Raw genomic sequence first — 21183 nt, 5'->3', positions numbered from 1 at the left:
CAAATCTTGGTGTCGTCTACAAATTTAAACAGGCTACTCTTCACCCCATCATCCAAGTCACTAATAAAGAAATTGAACAGTGCAGGCCCGAGGACCGAGCCCTGGGGGACTCCACTGTCCACTTCCCTCCAGGTCAAATATGACCTGTCCACCACCACTCTCTGAGTATGACCCCTCAGCCAATTTGTAATCCATCTGACTGTGTAGGCATCAATGCTACATCCACGTCCTTTGAGTTCTATGGAATAAGATTCACTGTCTCTTTGGAGAATTGTGATGTTTTATGATTTAGAACAAATCCAAAATTTTCAAAATTCTCCTCCAAAACGAAAGGCCTGGGGTTGGCCATTCTGGGACAGTCTGCCTGTTCCAGAAATGCAGATCCTGGCAGCCAGGTCAAACTTGAGAGCTTTGCTTCTAGGGCTTTCCTGTTAGCTTCCTGGGAAAGACACAGAGAAGCCAAACAACCTGAGCACTTAGGACCTAGGGTTCCCTGGCTCTCAGGTCTCCACCAGTCCTCTTAGCAGGCTAGTGAGAAGTCTGGCACCCCAAGTTTAGGCTCTTTAGGACCCAAAAGAGTGAACTGAGAGGAAACAAGATAGGTTTTTGGTGGAAATCTGCCTGCTTTCTGTTCAATTTTCATCAACATTAAACAGATTTCATGGAATGGTTCAAATTTGATGAATAGGCTTTTTCCAGTGGAAAAACAGTTCACCTGAGAAGGTTCTCCCAACTTTGAGTTATACAATGTACATCCTGGAACTCTAGTGCCAAAACAAGTTCCTATCATTCAGGGTCAGCATAACTGTACAAGCAGCCACCTAGGGTGGCAAATTGTAGGGAGAGGCAACAATGGCAGCTGTTTTTGCTGCCCCTCACAATTTGCAAATTATATATGCCTAGGGCAACAAGAATCCTTGTGTTAGCCCTGCTACCACTTTAACTCAAGGAGAATCATGATTGTTTGCAGCAGGTGTAGCAGTTTGAAGGAAGAATAGCAAGGATGAGGGGCTCTTTTCTGCTTCTTGCACAGGAGTTGAGGCTTTGCTTCCCACATCTCTCCTTTATTATCGGAAAAGCTATTACACTTAGAGCATATATCCATTTTGTGGGCAGTCACACTGATTAAAATACAGTAAAAGCTGAGTTATCTGGCACCTTACAAGCCAGCATGCTCTGTTAACCGGCATGCTGACTTGTAAGGGTTTGTAAGGGAAAAGTGAAACTGGAAGTTCCCACCATGGCACTTCCAGTTTCGCAGAGCCCCCACGGCCCAGGGGAAAGCAGCCTGCGTGGGTCCCCCCTCCCTGTCCCTCAGGGCCTATGGGGCCCATGGGAGGGGTGGCAACATGGCGGGAGGAGCAGCAACACCCCAGATGCAGCGGAACAGGTGGCGGCCCAAACAGGCAAAGGCGCCTGTTCGGGCCACTCAGTTAACCGGCATATTTTGTTATCCAGCACCCTTCATTCCCCATGGGTGCCAGATAACAAACCTTTTCCTGTAGCTATATTCTTCTGATTTTTCCCATGCTAACCCTCCTGACCAGGCAACGAAAAGCCCCACAGAATTCTGCTGAACAGTAATACAGTAAGTATATCAGGAGTGTACATCAGGGCTTGCGGGAGCATTTATTCACCAAGGCTCCCCAGAGGAGGACAAGAAACAACGGGCACAAACTGACTGAAGATCTCTTCAGACTAGACATAAGGAAAATCTTCTTTACAAGTCGAGTGCCGAAGGTCTGGAACAGGCTCCCCCCCAGAGGTGGTACAGTCACCCACCCTGGCAATCTTCGAAAAGCATCTTGACACCACCTTGCTGGGGTCACCTGACCCCAGCAGTCTTTCCTGCCCAAGTGCAGGGGACTGGACCCAATGATCTGTAAGGTTCCTTCCCGCCCCTAACAACTATGAAATAAGGGTGCAGTGGACATTTCCTTGCCCATCCTGTTTTCTTTCCTCACATCCCATTCCTTTTATTGAAAAACACATTCTTTTTAAAACCTTCCTCTGACTACTTTTTCCCACGTATGCCCAAATGTCATTCCCAGGAACCCCTGAACTCAGCAATAGCAATAAATAAGATCATTGCTGTCTGATTGGTTTAGACCTGGAAAAAGAAATTTTTTGAGGGAGAATTTTACACAATAAGACCATGTTTTAAAATATGTATGTCAGATTCCAAGCTAAATATGTGAAAGGTGGCTGCAGTCAAGTGTTGTCATACAAATAGAACAAGGGATATTTTTATTTGCTTCACATTTTTCAAACAATTTTGCATATTAAACATCAGTAGACAATGTTGCTTAGACTAGATCAGTGGTTCTCAACCTTTTTAGACTTAAGGAACCCCTCAGAAAATGCCAGCTCTTAGTTTTCACTTGTTTTTTGACTACAGAAAAATTGCAAGAACTTGGCAAGACCATAGCAGGTCAGAATAGTTTTAACAATGGATTTCTATGTGAAATCTCTGGGTTTATTCTGTAAATCATGTTTGCACACATGCTAACTTCTCATGGCACCCTATTGCATCTTTGAAAGGATCCCAAAGCATCCCCCCAGGATGCCATTTCACCCTGGTTGAGAATCACTGGATATTAAAGAAACTGTTTATCTAGAGTGACATGTACATATCACTCACCTAAAAACAAATCTAGAGTGTTCTACTTTGCACAATGATTATCAACTCCTCCTCCATGGTCTTAGAATATATCACATTGAAAGATAAAATGTTAAAGTAAAACATAAAAAGTTAGATTTAATTTTAACATACTAGTCTTTTGACAAAATGTGTGTTCCATTAAAGGCCTATTTACAGCAAATCATAAAGGTTTTGAAAATGCATAAGAAAACTGAACAATTCTCAATCTAGTAACAAAAAAAGGAACAAGGAAATTAGTAATTTACATATTTTAAACAGTAGTATTTAAACTAATCCAACGTCAGCCCTTTTCCATATAGATCATATTCTTTATACAGGATATAGTTTTTGAGAACTGGTGGAAGAGGAAGCTTCTGCATTGATTTCAGTTTCTGTAACCTCTTTAGTCCCATAACTTTACGTATTTTCAAGCGGCACAAATGCTTCAAGGCACGGGGATTATCTAAAACAATAGCAAGTTGGAAAAAAACAAGGTTATTAATCTGGTGATCATGAGTCAGATTGAGAATTTCAATATATATGTTCTAATAACATTTATATCAAATCTATGAGAAGAAAGTGTTATTTTTTCTGCTTTTAATAAGAAAATTTTATTTTATTTCTATATAAATGTATCACTAACAAAATAAAATTAACTAGAGCAATGTTGACATCCTAGGGTGTGTGGGTGTAGAGGGATGCAGGTCAGTGTGTGGGTAGGTGTGGAGGCTGCTTAGGAGGGGTGGGTCCCCTGCCCTCCACAGGGCAGAGCCCCCTCCCCCCCCCAGCACATGGACTTCCCTGCCTGCAGGGTCCCAGCCTCCCCCAGGGGCTACAGCCCCCACCCCAACTCCCTCTCTCTCCAGACCTTGCTTGTTCTCCTGCTTGTCTCCAACCCCCTGCTCATTCACCTGCTCATCTCCAGCCTCAGGAGCACGGGAAATCTTCAACACATCTCCAGGAGCTTGTCTCCAGCCGTCTGCTCATTCTCCTGCTCTGTCTCCAGTCCTCCAGAGGCTGGAAATGAGTAGGAGAATGAGCAGGAGGCTGGAGATGAGTGGGGGAGCATTCAGGAGGCTGGAGATGATTCAGGGATTCCCCCAGTCAGCTCCATGCTCCTGATCACTCCCCCTCTCAGCTCCTGCCCCGACACTACCCGCTGCCCAATTCCAGCGTCCTGCACTGCCCACAGCTAACCAGCAGCAGCAGTGGTGGTCGGGGCCACTGGAGGCCTCATGGCACAGCCCCCCATGGGGCATGGGGCAGCGGGGAGCATTGGGGCTCGGCCCTGGCTGTCTGACACCTGCGCTGCAGCTACTGCATTGTGCAGGTGCAGCCTGGCTCAGCAGGGTACCACATGCTGGAAGCTCAGAGGTGCTGCCGCTGTCACCTGGGGCCATTCAGCCTGAGCGGGCTGCAGCTCTGAGACAGCGTGCAGTGCCCTGCCGCGCTGGGTGTACCCACACAATGTGGCAGCAGAGGTGCCAGGCAGTTGGGGCCAAGCCCTGCTGCCCCCCACGCAGGGGTGCTGTGCCATGAAGCCCTGAGTGGCCCCAACCACTGCTGCTACTGCTGGTGAGTGTGGTGGGACTGAGGCCAGGCGGGAGAGCAAGTGGGGGGCAGGGGAATGAATGGGAAGTTAGGGAACAAATGGTCCCCTTCCCCCCTACTCCAGCCCCCCCAACTCCCTACTTACCCAGCACGAAGCCAGGTCTAGGTCCCTGCATCTTGCACAGCTGCCTGCCCCACACGGACAGGCATCGTGCTTCAGCACCGGGGTGAGGGCCAGCCACAGAGATGCTCTGGCTCGCTACCAGTGTCTCTGTGGAGATCTGAGCCACCACTTGCCTCAGGGCATGGTCCCAAACTGTGCCCTGCTCTGCTTATTTCCCCGGGGTATTGTTTGACCCAGGGGTCTAATTTTGCCCCCGCGTTGCAATTTTGCAGTGCGGGAAACATTTTTTTGTTCCTGCACGTGCCTTTTGCAACATTTCAAAGGGGGTTGAAACTCTGCAAGAGGCACGTGCACGCTTGTGTGGACATGCCCTATATAGTTAAGGCTTTTTCTCTGGTCTGAATAACAGACTTCAAAGTTCTTAATGTTCTGACAATTTAGATAACAAAACAACTTTAAAGTTGTAACACCAAGCAACAAACTCTAAAAAAAAATGGTTTTTTGCTTGATAGTGTAAGCCACAAAAGCAAAGATAGAATGTCTGTTTAACTAGAAGTTTCTGCTTTTTATCAGTTTAATCTTCACATGCATTCAAAGAGAATTTTGTATTTATTTCCCTAACAGAAAGAGAACCCTGCTTTGATGAAGGCTTATAGAAGCTTGCATTAGTCATCTGTTAGACTGCACGTTCTAATAAATGTACCGAAACATATTAAATAGGTGTTGGTTTTAAATAAGCAATTCTACTTTATTATTTTACTACCTATGTAGAAATATATTTTAAAATGATTGTAGATGTTTGGCAGGCTAAAAGCTCTACCATGATATGCTGTATAAATATCAATTTAGGCAAGCTGCATATTGCCTCAGGAAATCACTGTATTTTCTTGTATACAACTCTCACCCTCAAATAAGATAAGCATCTTGTTCTTTGAAAGGCAGAAACAAAGATCTTTTCTTGAAAATACTGGTAACTAGCAGTAAGTAACTGAGAGGCACCTTCTGTAGCAGGATCCTCTGGCTGGGAAAGAGAAAGTGTCTACTAGGGAACCCCAGGTGCAGCACAGCAGCATTACTTTGGCTTTCCCCAGACAGAGCCAGAAACTGTTATGACAATTTTTTTTCTTAGAATGTGCACTCCAGTTTCCAGCAGCTGACTTTTGGAAAAGAAATGCACGTAGTATGCAACATAATAAGGTATCTGAACATTGTCTGTGCAACAGGTCTAGTAGCAACTATTCAAAATGTAATTGCAGCTGCTTTAAGTGACACACAGACAAATAGCATAACCAAAATAATTGTTTACCTGTGTTATTAATTTAAGTGACTGAACATAGAATTTTTTTAAAAGGTAAGACTAACTAAGCACATAATAGGCATGTTTATATAAGACAGTTACTATGGAGTTGACTAATTAGTTCTGCAGTAAACGTCTCACATCTACACGTACAGGGCTATTAGGCTAGAGTAAACTAATAAACTTTGCAGCAGGGTAGTATTTGTAAGTATAAGTGCTATCCTGCTACAGAGTTTTTTCCTCTGCAGCAGTACACAGATGGAGCTAGCTGAGGCATGGGTGTACTTCAGTGCGGGGGGTGCCTGCTGGCTAGCCCTGCACTGGAGTACCCTCATGCCCAAGCTAGCCCCTCACATTGAGCAGAGTCAGAGCAGCCCTGGGCTGGCAGGCTGGCTCCTTGGGCCCCCTGCCAGCTGGAGCTGCTCCAACCTGGCTCAAAGTTCTGTGGTCCCGGGATCATGTGCAAACAGCATGCCCAGGAGCAATAAATGCTGGAGTGTATTGCTCCACCCTAACTGCACATGTAGACATGCCTAATAAGAAATAGGAAACTCTGAAAAATTGACTTAAGAGGAAAAATCCTAGGCTCGTTGAGGTCAATAGGATATTTATCAGTGACTTAAATGTGGCAGAGATTTTACCTTTGGTGTTTCTGCCTATCAAGAGGGAAAGGTCATTTAGAGATGGAAAGGAATTCAGCCTTTTCTAAATCTAAGTTCTCAGTTTTAAGATCTTGGCAGATCTTAAATGATCTACTGAAAGCAGGGTCATCTACACTGGGATGGGCAATTATTTTGGGCAGAGGGCCGCTTACTGAGTTTCAGCAAGCCATTGAGGGTTGCATGACAGGCAGCCCAGGGCAGATAAATGTTAATTTTCTAAATTGTTTAGGGGCCCTGCGGGCCGGATAGAATGGCCTGGCAGGCCACATCCGGCCCCCAGGCTGCATTTTGCCCACCCCTAATGTACATGAAATCCCAGTGTCTTCTCATGATTTCCAGTTGCTCTCATGGCATCTCCCTAAATTGTTGTTCCTGAATCTTTGGGTCAGTGAAGGGTAAGTTTTATATTATAGTGGACTATCCCATCTAGTTTTTAAGCCTTTAAAATACAGGCATGGACAAGAAACCATGAGACGCATCCAAGTCAAGTGCTGAAAATATCTGCCCTATAATGTATGTTACATAAGGCAGATATAGGTAATTACTAGGGCTGTGTAAACCTTCAGTCCCTGATTTGACTGTGGGGTGATTTGGCCCAATTCAGTAGCTGAATCTCCAAATCCAAACTGAATTGTGAGACTTTTTAATCTCTCTGAATCAACTCGGAACCCTCCAAATCAATTCAAAGAGATTTGGAAAGATTCAGAGAGTCAGACATAGACACAGCTTTAAATGTTTTTTCTGCATACCTCACAGTACCAGGCAGCTCATGAATGCTGTGGTGGTGGGGCAGGTGGAGCTTCCCACAGGAGTACAGGGGCTCCCCAGTGCAAACCCGGAAATGGACCAGAAGCACTTCTTGCCCACTTCCAAGTCCACTGGGAAGCACCCCTCCCAGCTTGGCAACTGATGTCTCCTAGGTCTGGTGGGGCACCCAGGGTCCCCCTTTGGCAGATCACCGAGCCGGAAAGGGTGTGGGGGGTAGGGCTGCACTTCTGTTGGTTGCTCCATCCGCCCAGCCTTGCAGCATTCACAAGCCACTCCTGCTACCTCAAGGTATGTAGAAAAAACATTTAAAGCTGTGTCTATGGCCAAATCGCTGATTCTCTGAATCAGCATCAAATCTTCAGATTCAGATTCAGCTGAATCGAATTGGGGATGGTGATCCAAATCAACGTATCAAATCACTCCCCGATTTGGGCTGAATCTGAATCCAAACTGAATACGGCCCATATTGCACACCCTTAATAATTACTGCATAGCATAGGAAATGCCAACATCTAACATTTGGAATGTTCCAAGATTTTAAGCACACTTGTATGTTGCTCCATAAAGAGCTATTAAAGATGAAGGAGGGAGTGGATGATGAAAATGTGAGCCTTAGTAAAGGTTCAACTTGTCAGAGTTAGAAAAACATGTTAATGAAGAGTGAGATTCTGTCACTGCCGCTTGCTTGGAGAAGCATCTTATACTTCAGGTCATCACATGGAAATACAGTAAAAGGCTTCCCATAGTGCAAGCTACTCCTCAAGAGTAGATCCTCAGCTAGAGTAAACTGTCATATTCCATTTAAATCAGTAGGACTAGGACAACTGACAAGTGCAGAAGGTCTGCTCCTATCTGAGCAAAGGAAAAAGGCTGGGTCCTTGGACTAGTAGGTAAATTCAAACAAGCAAAAACATTAGGATAAATGTCATCTGGTAAGGGGATGATTTTTAAAATCTCAGACAACTAGTGCAATTATTAAACAAATGTTGGATTTTTACCCAATATCTGATGTATCTCTGGCCATTCTTTCTGTGATTCTAGGACAAACTTAAGTTTTGGGCACAGAGGAACGTAGTCCATATAATCTACTAAAACACGAACCACTTTTCCCACTAAATGTTTCAGCCAAGGAACTCCAATAAAGTCACAAAACTGAAAGGAAAAACAAATTATATTATTTTTAAATCCCACATAGGGACATCCCGGTGATGCAATTTTAAGGATTTCATGCAAGTTAAACAAGATTTAAAACTGATAGTGTTAGAAAATATACAACCATCCAAGTCTAAAACATCAAGAAGTCATTTAAAGGGCCCTTCTATCCATATCTGGATTCTATGATTTCTTCATTTGTCTGTACAGAGATGTGAAGCCACTAACCATGGAAAATATTTTAATAATGTTAATAACTCATTATTAAAATAATGGAAATATTTTAGTAATTTAAATAATTTCCAATAATCTTAATCCATATTGATTTCTCTTTAGGCCTAGAATTATACATCCAGTGCAAAAAAAATCATTACCTATGCAGCAACAATAAAATATTCAGCATTATTGTTCAACCAATGGTCTAAATGCTTTCAGACTTCCTTAATTATATTTCAATTCCAAATATCTTCTGAGTATGGCCTTCTAAGATCATGGGTTGGGTCCTAAAATAGCCTACCAAAATAGCTGACACTCCTGAGAGGAAGGCTGATCAGAAAACACTTCCAGTGCCTTTGTCGTACTCATGTTACTAAAAATAAGTTGGCAATATCTTGTGCACTCTGTGTGATAAATAATGCCTGTTGCTAGTAGGCATTCTATGGTCATTGACTCCAGCTGGAATTGTGGGTTTTCAGTATCTCTGGAAAGGAGGTTGCAGGGTGTCTTAAATTGGCATCCAACAATCCCGGGCACTTAAAAAATGTTGACCTAACATCTTAATCCCACAAACAATTATGCAGGTATATTTTTGTAAGTACAGTATTCCATTCATGTATATAGGATTACTCACATGGTCATGAGTTTTCAGGATCAGGCAAACACTAAATATTTTTCCAAAAACAGACAGCAAATCATTAAATGAGTTGAGTGCAGAACCCATATGTATGCCTTCCAGTCTGATGCTCGAATCAATAGTCAATACTCAAAACTACTGTACGTATATCAGAATTGAAACCAAGAAAAGGCTGCTTTGTAAAGGGGGGTTAAAAAGGGAAGTATGGTGGTACCTTAATTTTAGTTCTGCATAAAAACTGGAAAATCTTAAAGCAAGCTAATTACATGACAGAAATGAAGATTACAAAGTGGAGAATATACTTACTGGATTATCCTTTATTATACAAGGTGTCCATCCTGGTAGCACCTCTTCCTCTGGAGTTGACCACACAAAAGAATTTCCAAAGATGTCCCCATGCATACAATCAAAACACATCTCCACCTTATATCCATGATTGAGCAACAGTCTTAGCATTACCTCATCATTCAAAGCATACTGTATAGCACTGGGGAAATGGGTATCATTAATGAGCATGAAGTAGCAATTGACATTTGCTCTGTGGGATAGAAGTAACCTCACAATTTCATGGTTACCAGCTCTCACTGCCACAAGAAGACAGTTTAGAGGGTCCTTATTTGGGTCTGCACCAGCTTGGAGTAGCATTTCTGTGCAGAGAACATCATTGTTCGAAACAGCAAAATAGAGCGCTGTTTTTCTTTCATCATCGTAGCTTTCTGAAATGTGTTCAGCCAGGAGTGCATTGACATCAAAATCATTTTCGATGAGGAGTTCTAGACACTGAACATTCTGGCCCTCAGCTGCTGAATGAACAGGGCTTAACCCACTTTTCTGGATTGCTGTCTTGGATGTAACTGGAATGAGATATTTCAGTGCCCTAAGAAAATAGTGAAGAACATTTTTATTTGTGCAAAAGCTAAACAGACACCAGCCCCTCCCCGTTCTCAAAACAAAGATCAAAACTGGATGGCCTGTTTTCTACCTGATAGAGACATTGCAAGAAGAGCAGGATTTTGCCTTTGTTTACACCAAAACAATCCTAGCAGGCAAGCATCTGTACCCAGTTATACTCAGTGAGGCTCCATTGGTTTAAACGAAGTTATATAGAAGGTAAATCTGCATTGTGTCCCAGTGACTTTCATTTAGTGCTGGGCGGGCTTTTTAAAATTTTTATTGTATATAGAATAATCAAACAATAGGGCTGGAAGGGACGTCAGGAAATCATCCAGTGCAACCTCTTGCTCAAGGCAGGATAAAAATGCTAATAATGCTTTAATTTTACCCACAGATTGCATATTGGGCACATATGATGTTGTCTTGGAGCACTAATTACAAGTTAGTTATGTACTTGTCAAATATAAATGCTTTTTCACTTGGACTTTGTAATCGATTCTTTGAATTTGAATGGAATTAATTCATGTTTTGATTTAATAATAGTCACAGTGGGCGTATACATGCTGCCTTTCGAGTTGTGAAGTAAAATACGTCAGCTCTGTATGTGCTAAAACCCAGACATGGATGCAATGCAGCCATGTTAGAGTAGTACAGGGTACTCTCAGTTTTGGTTGTGCTTATTGGTGCACATGCAATTATGTAAGTTGCCAGGTCTATGTGTGTGAGGTGGGTTTACAGTACTTCACTTTGGCGTTCCCTTGTGTAGCTTGTAGATGATGCAGGCATGCACAGTATGTCTTAGGGAAGTCTTTGAAGCCAATGATTATACTCACAAATAATGTCCTTCATATGCTGCTTTATGTATGGGGAGCTGTCCTGCTCTGTTAGGCACATTACCACTTCCTCCATATTCCAAAAGAAGAGCTATACAATCTGGATTGCCTCCACCAGCTGCTTCAAACATTATTGATGCACCGTCATCTGCTACGGCATGTACATCACCACCTGGAGGAAGGATATGAAGGAAACATTGAGCCCAAAGTGGAGACATTTTCCCTTAAAGAAAACACTTTGATATCTTTTCTGTTCATTTTCAGCTATAAGAATTATGTCTCTAAAAAGAGAACAGAAATTTACTGTGGCAAGTTTAGAATTTCAAGGCCAAAAATATTTATCACAGACACAGATGTGTATATTTCCAAAACAAGATGTTTCCATCTCAAACATGGGTGACTGCTGCCACCTTAGTTGAGGGGGGAACGTGCCCCCCCAGCGACAGTTCAACAACCAGTGAGGCATCCCTCACAGCCAGTCTTGCTGACCAGAAGGGGGGTCCCCTGCACAGCTGACCAAGAAGTGGTCACAGTGCTCCTGGGAGTGGCCACAGTGCTTTACCTGGTACTCCCACTCCCTAGCTGGTACTTGCAGGGGGCGCACCGGTGCTCCCGCATGCCTCCCTGCCCATCGCCTAAGCAGGGAGCGCGGCCTGTCAGGGGGTGCACTTGCACCCCTGTGCACCCCCTATGTGTCACCACTGATCTTGAGTGAGATGCATTTAGGATTGAAATGTTTAATTTAGGACTCATTGAATTCTGCCATCCTTTCAAAGCAGGTCAAATCTCAGACCTGTACATTTTCACTTTTTTGAATTCTGCCATATTGTTAAACTGCACAGGTATAACTAACGAATTTTGCACCCTGGGCAACCTCTCCCCCCACCCTATGCACCTTGGGTGGAGGAGTGCCAGGTGCCAGAAAGCAGGGGTGGAGAGGAAGGAGGAGAGAGGGTGGCTAGTGCTACTCACCCTGGGGGCTCAAAGACCATGGCTGCTGCTGCCCCATTGCTGTCTGCCTGCCCCTGGCTGCTACTACTCCTGTGGTGTCCTCACACCTGGGTGTTAATGCCATGACATGGGGCTGTCGCTACCATGACAGACTCCCCAAGGGAGCCATAATTCCAGGGCCCCATCTAAGTTGGATTCCAGGGATGGTGCCATGCTCACCCCCTCTTAGTTAAGCTGCTGTTATACTGTGCTAGCTTTATTTAAGTACATTCCCAAGAAATCTAATCTAGGAAGGAAAAGTGTGTTCTCAGATGCAGAGACAGGTTGCAGAATGCTAGCTGGAGACATGCATTTTTTACAAGCAAACCTAGGTTCCAAAGCTAAATTTAGATGTTAATAACTTTTTATAGATTGAGATAAACCCAGAAGTGCTTTGGGTCTATAAGCAAAAAGGTTAAGCTCATATTTTCTATCTTTATGGCTATTAAAGTAAAAAACTTGTAATCTGGGTTAAAAGCACAAGATGTGGCAGTTATATGTAAACTATTTTGTAATGCAGAATCATTGCCACAGTCTCTCCTAATGAGCCCTGATAGAATTAAATAGCGTGTGTATATACTTGTGGATGTATGTGTGTATGTATGTATGGGCATACTAGACAGTGTTCCCTTATTGTTTATCCAGCATCAGTCTGTTTATTGAATCACTAATGCAGCTTATGTACTAGGTAATTTTTCTGGACCACATAACCTAATTCTGATACTTCTCATTCTACATCTACTACATGTTCTTTCTAGTCTCAGATACGTATGGGCTAGCATGTTCTTGAAAACTCTTAACCTATTTTATATCAGAGTCTCTTGCTTGTAGAACAAACTCATCAGCCAGTTAATGCTTTGCTTAATGCAGAAAGAAGTGCTGAGGATGTTCCTAAACATCTTGGTGCTATGGTATTTAGAGTGTGGATGTTTACAAAGGCTTGAAAGATGTCATAAAGATTGACGCACCAGACCAACAGGAAGCAACTTGATACACCAGGGAAAACCATATCTAAGTGAATATGTATTCCTGTCTTTTACAAAAGCAGCTCAGGCATTGCTAATTGTTTGAAAACATGGGAGAATATTTGAGGACAGTGACTAACAAGGGTAATATGAACTGGCTGAAGTATTTGATCACTAACAAAGGTAGAAAGGTAATGATAGATTAAATGCAATTTAAAAAACACGTGCCTTTGGTATTTTGCTTACTGGTTGTTCCTGTGTAATTACCTTGGAAACCATCAGTTGAGGGACCATGTCTGTCTATAAGTTCATACAATGCCTGTTATGAGGGTGCTACACAGACTTCTACCAAAGATTATTCCATAGCAGAGTTTACAGTACTGAATAAAAGCTACATTAAACTACATAAAAGCTACTCTCATACTTGTCCATAGCATGCAAACCTCAGCCTAAAACTGAGAACCAGCCATGAGAGCATCCCTGTCAACATCCATTGAAATGCAAGCATACAAACCAGACTGCCTTGAGCAGTAGCCAGCAACCTTTACAAGCTGCAGGCCAGAACAACCTGGTTCCAGTCTGACACAGACCAGGTGGCTTTGGTTGCACAGAGGAGCTTTCCCCGTGCCCAAACTGGAGCCAGGCAGTTGTGACTGCATTGCTACTACTTCTCCCTGCACTTGCAAGCTGGATTAGTTAAACCACTCTGCTCCCTGCTCCCTCTTGCAATGCGAGTGAAGCTTCTAGCCTATGGGAAACTATGCCAGGGATAGGCAGCTGAAAGCTGCATCCATGCTTCTGACACTCCCTTCTCCCTCCCCATCAAGGGCCCTGCCTCCTCACTGCTGAAGTGGCTGGGCAGAGGTGTGACCAGTCACCAGCTGGCAGGGCCCCTTAGGTGGGGGGAGCAGGGATAGGGTTTACTCCGCCTCCCTCCGGCATCCAGTGGAGAGGGCTTATTCTGCCACTTGCCCCAAGCAGGGAGCGAGTGGTGGCAGCGGTCGGGGTGGGCAGACCCAGCTGTGGTCCTCCAAGGGCAGTGGGGGTAAAGGGGAGAATAACCCCCTTCCCTGCTCCCTCTGCCTCAGGGACCATGCCAGCCCATTGCTGTGGCAGAGAGTGGGGAGTGCCCAGCAGACATGGCTCAGGTCCTTGCAGGTGGAACAGGGAGGCGGGGAATTAAACCTCTCTCTGGCCAGACCTCCTCCCCTACCTGTCCCTGCTTGGCTGGGGAGCAGAGGAGTAGGACCAGCCTTGCTCCGCTGGAGCAGAGAGCCCAGCCCAGAGAGCATGCCAAGATGCTGGGGGGCTCTTGTTTAAGTCAAACCAGGAAGGGGTCTGGGACAGACATTGCATAAACCAGGTTGAGCTCAATCAGTTAAATCTGATACTACATTCAACCAGGTTTATCTCAACCCAGTTTTGGCCGTTTTGAAACTGGCTTATGTGCACTGCATGTCTGTTGTGTTACAGGTTTAAACCAGTTTCTGATCATTTTAAATCAGTTTGTGTGTAATGTCTGCCCCTAGCCTTGGTCTTAAGTATTAAAAAAAGCTGCTATAGGGTTCCAAAAGGCACTTCACAGAAGAAGTCAAAGATAAAGTGTGATGCTTCAACAGTTAAAATGCTGTTGTTTAGAACAGCAAAAGCATTGCAAGATTTGAACTTGATTGCAGTACAGCTGAATCCAATGGAAAAATGGAATGGTGTGTGAGATGTGTGTTGATCAGGCTAAACATGTTTGTTTGGAATAAAATGTGTAAAGTTGATAACTGCCAAACTACCTAGGAACTAGAAAGACAGTGTGCGTCTTGATCAGAATTAAAGAACTGTTTCTTCTAGCAGAGGAGAGCAGATCAGAGGATGGGAGAAATGCTGAGGATTCAAGTGAAAAGCTGTACAATATGTTTTGAGAACAGGTGCTTAGGTTTCCACAAGGAAGGGCACAAGTAATCACCCACAGAAAGCACTGATATGTAACCTGCTGCACATGGTTTATTTGAAATAGCTGTTCCACATGCCCTTTACTGTAGGATAATAGGCACAGAGGTTGTGGCTCTGACAGATCTAGAAAATATTCAGAGTTATAGAGATGTGATTGAATATTAAGAAAAGCTTTAGATTGTCTTCAGTATGTAAAGCTGCAAAGAATATTAAGGACACTGAATGCAAAGATCTATACCCATTTTGTGATTTTTTTGCATATCATTTTGGTGAGAAGAGGTAAACAGATAATGTGGAAACATGTTTCTGATGGTAGGAGGTACATGTGTACCACTGGCCTCAACATCAAAATGTATTCCTGATGGTTTGTATGGCTGAGTCATCACAAAACTCTCTAATTCCTTCTGGTCAAAACTGTGGGCTGAACCTATTTTATGAAGCCAAATAATAAGAAGATGTTGCCTTTGTGCCATCATAAAAACTTAGGGTGCATCTCCACAAATGGGAAAGCCCTGGGTGTCTTTGCTAGCAGAGGAGTGCCCAGGCATTCCACATGCATGCCTCTGCTAGTAGGGAAACCCAGGAGTCCCCCATTTGCAGAGGGGAGCCCTGAGAACTGTCCCACAGGATTGGGCCTCAGATGTTCCCAGGAGCAGCAGGGCCCCACTGTCTGTTTTGCCAAGTGAAGCTGATCAGTTGTGCTAAGATGCATCCCAGCACAGCTGATCTGCTTCATTTGGCAACATATGTTTATTCCCTAATTTTGTGGATGTGCAGGAGCGGATGAGCCAACGGGTCCCGAGGCGCGTGGGGCCGGAGCACTCGCGGTAACAGATTGCCCACAGCCCTGGAGGGCGGGGCACTCCCTTACCAGATCCAGGTGGGACCAGCGCAGGCAGCATATAGCAGACGCCAGAACCCAGGAGCAGAGGGCGGAACCGGAAGAGCCAGGTTGGGAGACGGCTGCTGGCGAGAGTCCGGAGCGGCGGAGGGACGTCGGCACTCACCACGTTCGCACATTTTGGGGCAGGGGTAAGACCCCGAGGGACGGTGCGATTTGGGGCGGTAGCCCCAGAAGCTAAGGGGCCAGCAAGAGAGCCGGGAGCGTCTGGCACCGGCAGAGAGGGCCAAGCGGTGGGATACTCCAGTGGGTGGGGCAGGCAGACTGGATAGCCCTGCACTAAGGCTAGACACCGGGCGATCCCGGAAGGAAAGGGGACCCAGACGGACAGAAGGTCCTTCGAAGGGAAGGAAGATAGGATTGTAGGGTGGAGAAGACGGACCCTGTTAAAAGCGAACGCAGGAGCCCGAAGTCCACAGCCCCGGGCGGGAGCGATATTTGTGTTTGACTTTTGCTGATTTTGTTGAGGTAACACCCCTCAGAGGGAAAGGTGGATCATTAAAGTGGCCACGCCAGCCGCGGACAGATACGGAGGCCCGGGCAAGGGTGTAGGGGTGGAGGAGCCCTCAACGGCAACGGACCCTGCGCAACTCGACGTCTCATTTCTGGACCGGCACGCGTCAGACTATATACTGAACCGGAGAATCATCAAAGTCGTGGCAGGCGGGTTGGACGCGTGCGGCGCCGGAGTGAGTACTCTATATTGCCTGGGAACCCAGCGGAACTTTCTTATAGCAAAGGGGACAGATTGAAGCGTCCACAGTGGATCAGTGTGGTTTAACTAATCCAGTTTGCAAGTGCAGGCAAACAGCTCCTGAGTTCTAATCTATGTTGTCTCTATCTCCCTTTGTGTCTCTGCATCTCAGTCATTCCAACTGTAAAATATGGGTACTGTAGTAATATTACCCTACCTCGAAGATCTCAAATAAGGATTACTAAATGTTTCTGCAATGCTCTACTGTTGTAAAGTACCATAAGTCTTAAGTATTATTCCAATAATCAATCATATGGTTTAGGAGAATAATCTCAAAACTGTGGTGCCTGCCAAGCAGGATATATTTCATGGAAGTCTTTGGGAGGAAAAATATAGCACAATCTAATTCAGGTTACTGATGCTATCAAAAGAAAGAGGAGGTGGGATTTAAGGTACTGTGGACTAATTAAGACTGTGTTTGTATACTGTTCTTAAAATGTAAAGCTCTGTGTAATTTCTTAATTCAGCTAGGTATTAATATGCTATAAGGAGATACATTCTGGTCATAAAGCATCTTGCAGAAACTAGTGTAAATAAAGGCCCATTGTAAATATACTGAACATTGAAGACTGGATGGAAGCCACTTTGTGGATTAGCACTGGACTGCACACCAGGGCAATAAGAAATACTACCATCATAATAATGCAAGTGATAAATAACAGGCCATTTGGACTCAAGCTTTCATATACTATGGAAAAAGAACAAGAATGCAGCTATAGAAAGCAGTACCACCCAAGGAAAAAGCAAATTCTTGCAATCAGACTATTAAGTCTAGAAATTAATGCCATCTACCTATTAAAACCTTGGATTCCTTGCCTTCTGCTGTGTGAAGGATATGTTTCTACCCATGAAATAGGCTGTAAAATATCATCATTCCATTTATTAGATGCAATAGTGTAGCAAAGCAGGGGTGAGGCATTCACGTGTCCCAGGCATCAAGTTGCAGAAGGATGCCAAAAAATGGCAGTGGCTGCACTGCTGGCCTAGCCACTGCCACCACCACTGCCAACAGAGCACACTGACACAGCTCCATGTACCGCTCCTGTTTAGGGTGCAGAGGTGCCCAGGCACGTCTCTAATTAGATACTTTGTGCTGTCTCCCTGGTGGTCACACAATACATGACAAATGAATGAGCATTTTGTTTTGTTTTTTGGATAAAGGAAAAAAGTCATATCAGAATCCTAAACAAGTAAAAATAAATAGATTTTCTAAATTAATGAGAAAAAGGTTGCTCTAAGTGTCCACCAGGATCCGTAATTTTCTTTCTTTTCTTTTCTTTCAAAGAAACTTGGCGCTCTCTACCGTGATCAGGTTTACCAGGGGTTTTCATCCAGGGGTATGCATAAATGGCTTAGAAGTGGGTGCCACTGGCACTTATGCTGTACCACTGGCACTTCCCCCTTCTCCTCCCCATCCCTCTGCTCATTGATTGGATGCTGTGGGACTCCCCCCTGCCCCAGCTGCCAGGGGTACACTGACCCAAAAAGGTTGAAAACCTCTGAGGTATACCACAGTAACCAGATAATGCTTATACAGCTCAGGCACAGATTTTTCTCTTTCCTACCTACCTCTGTGAATAAGATGCTCTAGCACATCACAGTGACCATATTCAGCAGCAACTCCCAATGGTGTTACCCCATATCCATCTTTCAGGTTCACATTTCCACCATTTTTCAAAAGAAGAGAAACAATATCTTTGCGGTCTTGTTTTGCAGCTTCATGCATTGCTGACCAGCGTTTTGCACATGGCTGGTGGATACTGCAGTTGTGTTTAATCAAGGTGGACACCATTTCAAAAGATCCCCTTCTTACAGCTGAAAGAACAAAAAAGAAGAAAGGCAAAGACACTATTAAATATGTTATTGCAAATGTTGCAAGGTACAGTTTGTCAGACTTAGAATACTTGTTGGTTTTAGTATTTTGAAATAGTTAAGGAGATCAACATGATTCAGACTTTTGCCTTAGAAGTCGGTGAACCAAATTCACCAGTAAGTAAAGGTGGAGTCAATGTTACACGGTAGGTGTAAGCTGTCAGGGAATTACTGTAAAGGATGTACCCCACCAATCACCCCTAGTTTCTGCTACATGTGTCAGGGTGTTTTTATACCTACCTCAGGGGCACTGAGTGTTGGCTGTAGCCAAGGATGGGGATTTTAACTGGGGTGTGCCAGTGCTCCTGCTGGGACTTAAAGCTGATGGTTCCTGGCTAGGGGGTCTTGCACCTCTGCTCAGGGTCAGACCAATCACCATGTTTAGGCTTAGGAAGGAATTTTACCCCTTGGTCAGATTGGTACAGACTGTGGGGATTTGTGCCTTTTTCCACAGTGAGAAGCATGGCCCTATTCCTGGGATTTCTTGAGTCTATCTTAACGATCTTTTACAGAAGCAGGACATTGACTGCCACAGTTCCCCTGCTTTACCTGTGGCAGGTTAGGGGATTATGTCTTGTGTAGCATCAGTGTTGGTGGTAGTTTTATGAAGAGTTTAGATTATGAATTGGTATAGGATAGTTTGGCTGGGGATGATGCTGCCGCAGGCTGGGAGTTGCATTAGATGACCTTTGGAAGTCCCTTCCAGCCCTACCCTAAGATTCCATGATAAAATGTTATGGCATTCATGTAGCATTTGATGGGTATGTGAAACCCATCCAACTTGTGTTTTGAGGAAACAGAGATAGAAATATAGCAACACACGTTAAAAAAAAGGTGGGGGGGAGCAGAATAATGGCTTTATCAGCTAACTACTTTGATTACAACACTGCTTTCCTTGCACCTTTCCTAAGTAGGACACATTCTTTATCTTTGTCCTTCATGTTGTAACCCCCCAATGATTCCTACAGGCATTTTACACATGGAAGACTTGCAAGAGCAGCCTCCCAGTGAGAACAACAGAGCCATCGGGGGGGGGGGCGGGGCAAATTGGGACGACTGCCCTGGGCCCCACACTTTGGGGGACCCTGCAGAGCTGGGTCAGTTTCATATCCGGCCATTCACCACCCCCCCTCCACGCCCCTCCACCCCTGCCACCGCATTCGGGCCCTGCACAGGCTGATTTGTCCCGGGCCTTGCACCCTGCTGTGGTTGTCTGTGGGGAACAATATTATATAAATTCACAACTCAGTATTTAGACCCATATTTCTGTCCAATATGGATAACATCTATTATAATTTATGTCACAGTCGAATGTTAGAACATTACCCTTTCCTATTAATGGTGTTGCAAACATTTACAATGTCCCCTCATTTTTCTAACTGTATCCAACACATTTTGTCAGCTTCTAATGCTTAAAGTACTATTCACTGGTTACCACTAGATAAGTTACAACTGACAATAGCCATACTTAAAGGTCAAATTCTGCCTTTTGGAGGTTCCAAGTGTCACATTTTCCTGGATAACTGCATGGCCCAAGAGCACTCAACTGGCTGCAGGAGAATTTCCTATACATGCACATTTTGCTAACCAAATCAAATGGTCAAATTGTAATATGTAAATATCTGACATTAACATTTATACTTTTGTCTTCCATATGGCTCTATATGTATTCACTGGAAGTCTGCCAGAAAAGGTTGGATAATCATTTGTATGTAATGGTCTAGGAATAATGCATCTGACATTTGTTTAGGTGGCTAGACTAGACTGACCATTGCAAGGCCCTCCAACTCTATGATTTTATGGTTTTGGTGCCTTATTTTGCATTTCTGCACTAGCTTCATACTTTTTCTTTTACCTACAATGATACAATGCTGATTTCAATGCAGAATTTGATTAAACTTAATGACATGGATTGATCCTATATTTTCTGACCCTTCTCAATACTCTAGGAAACTTGAAGATTGAAACAGCTAATATTAAAACAAACTGGTAGAGAGCTACATATCTAAATGTGCATACAAGTTAATCCATCACATAACATTTTTGATTACTTGTTTTTAATAGGTCATTGGTTTTGGATAATTCTGTTATTGGTTTTTTACTATTTTAACTACTCATCGTTAAATAGAGTTTCATTATACACAACTGAGGGCAGAATTTATTCCCCTGGAGATATATTCAGCCTTTACCCTTGTACCCAGCTAAAGAACTCTTTAACTGACTGTTCTTTTTGTACAGTTAAGGGGAAAAGTAATTAAATTAAAAGCAACTCTGAATTTCTTTAGTGATTCTACTCTGACTCCAGTGAAACTTGGTCTGAGTCTTTTGCTCAGTTCCTAATGACAACAACTTTATAGAAAGCTACACAACTTAAAAAACCCACCTTTCAGGAAATTATAAATGAAAATATCTAGGGGATAGTTGTGGGGTGAAAATCTTTTTTCTTTGGTGTTACTAATAATTCTTTCTTCCTGGTAGTCCTAAGACAGCAAGGGTTGTCAGTATATTATCTCCAGTGTTCTACATTTACAGATCCTTTGTAGATAAAGTTTTAATATTTTAATACATAATTGCTTCACTGAAATTCCTACTGCATGGAACTGACAAAAGTTAATGCTCATTAACCTTAATATTTTAATAAGTCTGATCATTTTATCCCATTACATAGTATGGAGATAGTATTAATTTTACAGATTGATTTTCTTAATACTAACATTTTCACTTTCAACAAGAACTGGAAGCTGGTACCGCTAAATTAATAATGTATGATAAAGCCTGTTAAAACTAATATGATTTTTAAACTTTCTAAAACAAAACCTTGGCTTCAACTTGATTTATTAGTAATTTAATTGCAAGTAATTTTCCACAGATTATTCTGAAAGTGAAAAAACCCAGCTTATCTGGAAAAAAATCGACCTGTAAAAGTAGTAAAAATGCAACAGTATATCATAGATTCATAGATTCATAGATTAAGGGTCGGAA

General features: G+C 43.5%; 1 protein-coding gene across 1 annotated transcript in view; it reads right to left on the bottom strand.

The window, feature by feature from the left end:
* Positions 1–1880: 1880 nt before the first annotated feature.
* ASB15 (ankyrin repeat and SOCS box containing 15) overlaps positions 1881–21183 on the bottom strand; it is a 54900-nt gene continuing 35597 nt past the window's right edge. Inside the window, exons 6-10 of the mRNA XM_019509276.1 lie at positions 17899–18144; positions 10776–10947; positions 9355–9925; positions 8042–8195; positions 1881–3104 (exon numbers count right to left, since the gene is read on the bottom strand). Coding sequence (XP_019364821.1) covers positions 2932–3104; positions 8042–8195; positions 9355–9925; positions 10776–10947; positions 17899–18144 — 1316 coding nt within the window. The 3' untranslated portion in view covers positions 1881–2931. The remainder of the gene's footprint in view (positions 3105–8041; positions 8196–9354; positions 9926–10775; positions 10948–17898; positions 18145–21183) is intronic.

This window comes from Gavialis gangeticus, unplaced genomic scaffold (genome assembly GCF_001723915.1).
Source record: "Gavialis gangeticus isolate Ggan-Ray unplaced genomic scaffold, GavGan_comp1, whole genome shotgun sequence".
Classification (NCBI taxonomy): domain Eukaryota; kingdom Metazoa; phylum Chordata; order Crocodylia; family Gavialidae; genus Gavialis; species Gavialis gangeticus.
This window is presented reverse-complemented; position numbering and strand designations above follow the sequence as displayed.